Source organism: Entelurus aequoreus, linkage group LG09 (genome assembly GCF_033978785.1).
Source record: "Entelurus aequoreus isolate RoL-2023_Sb linkage group LG09, RoL_Eaeq_v1.1, whole genome shotgun sequence".
Lineage (NCBI taxonomy): Eukaryota > Metazoa > Chordata > Actinopteri > Syngnathiformes > Syngnathidae > Entelurus > Entelurus aequoreus.
Window position 1 is genome coordinate 18,955,563 of NC_084739.1, and position 8,259 is coordinate 18,963,821.

The 8,259-nt window shown below is 35.7% G+C and overlaps 1 protein-coding gene and 1 long non-coding RNA gene across 2 annotated transcripts in view; one reads left to right on the plus strand and one right to left on the minus strand.

Moving 5' to 3' along the window:
* The window catches only part of LOC133657233 (uncharacterized), a 972,718-nt gene that overhangs the window by 329,357 nt on the left and 635,102 nt on the right, over window positions 1–8,259 (plus strand). The window lies entirely within an intron of this gene.
* bmp5 (bone morphogenetic protein 5) overlaps window positions 1–8,259 on the minus strand; it is a 42,728-nt gene that overhangs the window by 6,474 nt on the left and 27,995 nt on the right. The window contains exon 3 of the mRNA XM_062057651.1: window positions 7,893–8,041. Within this exon, the coding sequence (XP_061913635.1) occupies window positions 7,893–8,041 (149 nt within the window). The remainder of the gene's footprint in view (window positions 1–7,892; window positions 8,042–8,259) is intronic.

Genomic DNA, 8,259 nt, shown 5'->3' on the forward strand with positions numbered 1-8,259 from the left:
GAAGGAAGGCAGGATTATTTTATAAATATCTTTGCTAGGGATGTAACAAATTGTAGATAACGCAGTATTGCAGTTTCAAAGTCTTCACAATACTGCAGTGACGCGTGACGGTATCAAACGAAAACTTATGTGTGGGTTTTTTCTGGCACTTTAGCGAAAATAAACGATGTCTCCTAGAATCCTCTGTGCAGTGCGTTGCAGGCAAGGTTGGAGGCGTGCAACACCGTCAAAAGAAGAAGAAGAAGAAGAATGGACTTTATTGTCATCATATTTGCATATAACGAGATTAAGGACTCCGATTTAAGGTGAAGTGAAGTGAAGTGAATTACATTTATATAGCGCTTTTTCTCAAGTGACTCAAAGCGCTTTACATTGTGAAACCCAATATCTAAGTTACATTTTAAACCAGTGTGGGTGGCACTGGGAGCAGGTGGGTAAAGTGTCTTGCCCAAGGACACAACGGCAGTGACTAGGATGGCGGAAGCGGGGATCGAACCTGCAACCCTCAAGTTGCTGGCACGGCCGCTCTGCCAACCGAGCTATACCGTGCGGTAATGGGAACAAATATGGGGTGAAAATAAATTACACAAGAAAAAAAAACAACTAAGAATTTAAATAAACAGACTACTATCCAATAAAAATAATAAGCAATCCTGTACAATATACAAAACACTGTACAAATACAAAATACCGTACAATATACGAATATATGTAGGAAATGAAGTGTGTTTATACTCGTAATAGATAAGAAGAAATGTTTTGTTTTAAATTTCTGTTTGAGTTATGTTGCTAACAAAAACACAAACAAATCCTGGCGAAAACATAACTTTTTTGGCAGAGGTAAGAAAGTCTGCGTTCTGCAACGCAAAGCGCGCTATTTTCGTCTCGAGCGTCGCACCACTCAGAGGGAAGTCAACAACAAAAAACTACACCGCAAAAATAGGAGGAAACTGAAAAACTACTTGATAAATCCTCAATCCATCCATCCGTTTTCTACAGCTTGTCTCTCTCAATGTCGCGGGGGGACTAGAGCCTATCCAGCTGCACTCGGGTGGAAGGCAAGGGTTCACCCTGGACAAGTTGGAGGATGCATGTACATGCCACCTTATGAACTGTCACCCAGAAAATATATTTGAAGACAGTCAGTTGAAGCCATCAATTAAAAGTTACATTGTTAGTTAACTTTTATGAGGAACTGCATTTTCCAAACTGATACAAACATGTACACTGTAGAGGACACTGCTTCTCAGAAAGTAAAAGTTGAAAGACACTAAACTGAACATTATTGTTTTACACTGTAAATTTGTTTTAATATTTGCTTGAAACAGTGGACGTTCCTGCACAATTATTTGAACTTAAAATAACATGTTTGTAGTAATAAATATTATTAGAACGGTTGAACATTGTTTTTTTTGGTTAATTACAGTAAGTGTATTTGTCCCAAAAAATTCCTGCCACTTCATTATACACACGGGAACATTTCTGAGTCTTTTTTTTCAATTATTTTTTGGACATATACCACAATAATATCGCACCTTGGCCTTAATACCGTGATAATATTGTACCGTGTGATTGTGATACCACTACATCTCTGATCTCTGCCATGCCTCCATGGTTTGATATCAAATTTTCGGGACCTATGCAGATCCCAAATACATTAAGCCAGGTACCAATAGGTAAGAAAAGTTGGTTTTACATAATAGGTCCTTTTTAAGTAAAACTCTCTGCCAGAGGGCTCTGCTTTAGGTTATGAGGAAACACAAAAAAGCTAGGATATATATATATATATATATATATATATATATATATATATATATATATCTATATATATATAGATAGATATATATATATATATATATATATATATATATATATATATATATATATATATATATATATATATATATATAGATATATATATATAGATAGATATATATATATATATATATATATATATATATATATATATATATATATATATATATAGAGATATATATATATATATATATATATATATATATATATATATATATATATATATATATATATATATATATATATATATATAGATATATATATATATATATCTATATATATATATATATATATATCTATATCTATATATATATATATATATATATATATATATATATATATATATATATATATATATATATATATATATATAGATATAGATATAGATATATATATACACACACTACCGTTCAAAAGTTTGGGGTCATCCAAACAATTTTGTGGAATAGCCTTCATTTCTAAGAACAAGAATAGACTGTCGAGTTTCAGATGGAAGTTCTCTTTTTCTGGCCAGTTTGAGCATTTAATTGACCCCACAAATGTGATGCTCCAGAAACTCAATCTGCTCAAAGGAAGGTCAGTTTTGTAGCTTCTGTAACGAGCCTAACTGTTTTCAGATGTGTGAACATGATTGCACAAGGGTTTTCTAATCATCGATTAGCCTTCTGAGCCAATGAGCAAACACATTGTACCATTAGAACACTGGAGTGATATTTGCTGGAAATGGGCCTCTATACACCTATGTAGATATTGCACCAAAAACCAGACATTTGCAGCTAGAATAGTCATTTACCACATTAGCAATGTATAGAGTGTATTTCTTTAAAGTTAAGACTAGTTTAAAGTTGTCTTCATTGAAAAGTACAGTGCTTTTCCTTCAAAAATAAGGACATTTCAATGTGACCCCAAACTTTTGAACAGTAGTGTATATATGGTGTACATATAAATATTATTTTCATTAATTTTGCATAATAACACCAAAGTGTGACATGCAGTGACATAAAAGTTTTTAAAATGGGCTTTTCTTGGGGGAGTCTAAATCAGTCCGCAAGTGTGCAGATGTACCTAATGTTGTGACCAGGTAAATATCTATAAAATTTGACATTAAAAAATAGCAGTGATGACTACAAGATATATTTAAACAGTGTACATTTTCATGATACTTTTGGAGCGGGTGGGGCGTGGGTTAATTTGCAATCTGGGAACTCTTCCAGAAACAAACTTCTTGCAGACAGACTTTTAAAATGTGTTATATAAGTGACTGTGGAGGAAAATTTACACAAACTGTAAACCAAAATATATCCAATACATTATCTAAACCACAAAAAAGTGTTTTAAATGTAGATTAAAATCGTCGTAGGTTGAGGACCTACATTGAGCTTAGGAAACTTCAATGGTTTGTTTAGTGGGTTTTTTTTTATTTTAATCATCTGTCCTTGTAGTTAATAAATGGCATGCTCAAGCGTCTGCCCCTGCACTAATATAAACCAACACTTGTAAGTCAATTATTTACTCTTCTGTTGTTAAATAAGGTCTACAACTGGGGTCGCCAACCAGTAGCTTGTGAGCTACCCGTAGCTCGCCAGGTGATTGATTGATTGATTGATTGATTGATTGATTGATTGATTGATTGATTGATTGATTGATTGATTGATTGATTGATTGTTTTTGATTGATTGATTGAAACTTTTATTAGTAGATTGCACAGTTCAGTACATATTCCGTACAATTGACCACTAAATGGTAACACCCGAATACGTTTTTCAACTTGTTTATCCACTTAAATTGATTCATGATACAGATATATATTATCATTATAATACAGTCATCACACAAGATAATCATCAGAGTATGTACATTGAATTATTTACATTATTTACAATCCGGGTTTGTGGGATGTGGAGGGGGGGGGGGTTAGGTTTGGTTGATATCAACACTTCAGTCATCAACAATTGCATCATCAGGGAAATGGACATTGGAACAGTGTAGGACTGACTTGGTAGGATATGTACAGCAAGTAGTGGACATAGAGAGAGAGATCAGAAAGCATAAGAATAAGTATCTACATTTGATTATTTGCATTTGATTATTTATTTAGGTGATTTTGAGTAGCTCACCAGAGGGTCAAAGGATATTTCCCAAACTCAGTATTTGTATAACAGCTCAATTTAGACACTATGCCTCTATCTAATGACCGATTACCACAAAATAGCAAAAAGACAAGGACAGCACCGTTTCAGTGGATATCTGCTTCCTTGTTAAAGTACAATTTGAATGTTGCCAGCCATATACGTAAATACAACACAAACACCTGTGATTAAAAAAATAGTGAAAAAAACTAAAATTAAAAAAAAAAAACATACTGCCATACAAGATGTACAAATATGATGAACAACCTTTTTCTGTTGTTGATTTAGATTTATTGATACAAAATGTGATTTTCGGATACCAAAATTTGGTTAATTTTCAGTGCATTCCCTTTTGGTTGGGTTAAAATGAGCTATATAAATAAATGTTACAAAATCGAGTAGCTCTCTGTGATTTTCATTTGGTAAAAGTAGCTCTGTATAAAAGACCCATGGTCTAAACATGAGGTAATGTCTGTTCGGACCCTCCCTTTTAAAGGGGAGGGGAGAGTACTCCCTGATCATTTAATTCTGAAGGCTGTCTGAATAAAAAATTGAAGATGAACAATTTATTCTACAAAACGGAGAATAAATACCAGCCCTGGAGGGAAGCCCCAGCACATTCTCTGAAAACTACTATTCACACATGCCTTTGTCCACCCTGCTGTCCTGCCTCAGCGGAGATGTCAAACCGAAAGATAACTTGTGTATTTGGACCAAACACACACTCTTATCCACTCACTCCATCCACACCTAGCTGGTACATCCTGACATACCATATTTTTAAGACTATAAAGGCACACATAAAATAATTTCATTTTCTCAAAAGTGCACCAATGTACGGATTAATTCTGGTTGTGCGTACTGACCTCAAAGCAATGTTATTTGGTATATGGTGTAATGATAGTGTGGACTGCAGGTTGACGCCCCCTGTTCAATAAATGAGGCGAGCAAGTACAAGTTGGCAAGCAAGCCCAAAAGTTTGATGTTTCATAGAGAATATGGAACATTACACGCGGCGCTTAACAATCTGTCAAAATGTTTTAGTACGACTTTGGTAAACTACGAAGTTGCACCGCCTGATGGATTGTCAGTGCATTACAGCTACTATAGTCAGGCGTATCGTGCTTCAATATATGTGTATTATTATGGTGTGTGTATAAGGAACTCAAAATCGGACGTATTAGAAGACATTATTTGATGTTTTGCAATATTATACACAACTAACTTTTCCTACCTATTGGTTCCAGCTGTTGTGTATTTGGGATCTGCATAAGTCCCGAAAATTTGCAGACGTCCGCCTTAGTCAAAAAGCTCCTTCTTCTTGTTATGGGGCATTCATCCTCCGCTGTTGCCATCTCTAATACAAAGTAGCGTACAGTTTTAACTTATATCTGTCAGTAGACTCACTATGGAAGCGCTAAAAACTACCGGTACAACAAAGATGACGTCGAGAAGACGCTGTTGAAGTGGAGCCACGTAAAGAAGAACGCCTAAAATATGGCGCATCATGAAGAGATGGTCAGAAAGCAGCTTGAAGATGGTCTGTAAAACGTAATTTATGCAACATTTTGACCAAAGAACCACCATTACATGTTATGTAGACCAGTGTTTTACAACCTTTTCTGAGCCAAGGCACATTTTTTTCATTGAAAAAATCCCGAGGCCCACCACCAGCAGAAAACATTAAAAAATGAAACTCAGCAGTCGATATTGACGATAAAAAGTTATTCTCGCAATTGTTGGATATGATTTCAAACCATAACCAACCATGCATCACTATAACTCTTGTCTCAAAGTAGGTGTACTGTCATGACCTGTCACATCACGCCGTGACTTATTTGGAGTTTTTTGGTGTTTTCCTGTGTGTAGTGTTTTAGTTCTTGTCTTGCACTCCTATTTTGTTGTTGATTGTCATGTCATGTACGGATGTACTTTGTGAAAGCCGTCTGCTGCTCCACATGCTGTAAGTCTTTGCTGTCGTCCAGCATTCTGTTTTTGTCTACTTTGCAGCCAGTACAGATTTAGCTTTGTTTTGCTTAGCCTTCCCTAAGCTTCAATGCCTTTTCTTATCGGCACTTGCCTTTTGTTTATTTTTGGTTTAAGCATTGGATACCTTTTTACCTGCACGCTGCCTCCTGCTGTCGTCTGCATATTGTGATCACGACAAACCATGTTACCGACATCTACAAAGCAATTAGCTACCTGCTGCCACCTACTGATATGGAAGAGTATTACACGGTTACTCTGCCGATCTCCAGACAGCACAGACATTCAACAACGGCACATTTGCGGATTATAATTACTGGTTTGCAAAAAATAGTTTTAACCCAATTAGGTAAAATTACATAATCTCCCACTGCACACCAGACAATATCTCACGGTACACTGGTTGAAAAACACTGATGTAGACCACAAGGAAGTGTTTTAAATGTAGAATATATATATATATATATATATATATATATATATATATATATATATATATATATATATATATATATATATATATATATATATATATATATATATATATATATATATATATATATATATATATATATATATATATATATAATATGACCCCAACACTAAATTGGCCCTAGTGTGTGAATGTGAGTGCGGTAACCAAAAGTAGGCAGAATAATGTGTGTATGTGTACACACAGATAAGGAACAGGGTGAGATCATTGTGTTTATGTCTTTAAGCAAAACAAGGGCCAATGCGAATAACTTCTAAGGCAGTGTTTTTCAACCTTTTTTGAGCCAAGGCACATTTTTTGCGTTGAAAAAATCCGGAGGCACACCACCAGCAGAAATCATTAAAAAACTAAACTCAGTTGACAGTAAAAAGTCGTCGCAATTGTTGGATATGACTTTAAACCATAACCAAGCATGCATCACTATAGCTTTTGTCTCAAAATAGGTGTACTGTCACCACCTGTCACATCACACCCTGACTTATTTGGAGTTTTTTGCTGTTTTCCTGTGTATAGTGTTTTAGTTCTTGTCTTGCGCTCCTATTTTGGTGGCTTTTTCTCTTTTTTTGGTATTTTCCTGTAGCAGTTTCATGTCTTCCTTTGAGCGATATTTCCCGCATCTACTTTGTTTTAGCAATCAAGAATATTTCAGTTGTTTTTATCCTTCTTTGTGGGGACATTGTTGATTGTCGTGTCATGTTCGGATGTACATTGTGGACGCCGTCTTTGCTCCGCAGTAAGTCTTTGTTGTCGTCCAGTATTCTGTTTTTGTTTACTTTGTAGCCAGTTCAGTTTTAGTTTCGTTCTGCATAGCCTTCCCTAAGCTTCAATGCCTTTTCTTAGGTGCACTCACCTTTTGTTTTATTTTTGGTTTAAGCATTAGACACCTTTTTACCTTCACGCTGCCTCCCGCTGTTTCTGACATCTACAAAGCAATTAGCTACTGGCTGCCACCTACTGATATGGAAGAGTATTACACGGTTACTCTGCCGATCTCTAGACAGCACCGACACTCAACAACAACACATAATTTGCGGATTATAATTACTGGTTTGCAAAAAATATTTTTAACCCAAAAAGGTGAAATTAGATAATCTCCCACGGCACACCAGACTGTATCTTACAGCACACTAGTGTGCCGCGGCACAGTGGTTGAAAAAGACTGTTCTAAGGCATTCCATTTTGCCCAAAGGTGGAAAAATATTTCCTAAATAGGTCGAATCAAATGCGCTATTTTACCCGTCCACACACAAAGGCTGAAGCCGCAGGCTTTAAAACTGTATTTTTTTTTAACAAAAAAAAATCAGATGTGTGTGGACATGGCTTGTATAGGACTGTACCAACTTTTGAGGGTGGGGCACAACACGGATAAACTCACTTAATTCACATTTTTATTCTAACCTGCATCAAAATGTAATGGTCTGGCCTTTGCATAGTTGTTATTATGAGGACAAAAGGTTTGCTTCACATACCATCTAAAGTCTCCACAGAGAGCTGGAGGCCCAGGTTCTGCTGCGGGTTCATCACCCAGTGGTTACTGGTTGCTGTTAAGTCAAACACCAGCCAACCTCCATCAGTCGCTTTAACCCTTTTAGAGTCCAGCAAGAAGGTCTCTGCATCTCTAAAAAGTGAGAGCACATTGATAAAACAACAATGAAATGGCTGGTAAACTTGACACATGCAACATATTTCAGTTGAAAAGTGCTGTTCAGGTTGAACTCGTCATAGTTTACAGAGCACAGCCAGTGAAATGAATGTAGACATTTATTTGTTGCATTAACAACAAAAGACCGAACTCCTGGGTCAGCCTAGACTCCAAAGCAAATAAAAACGTTCTGT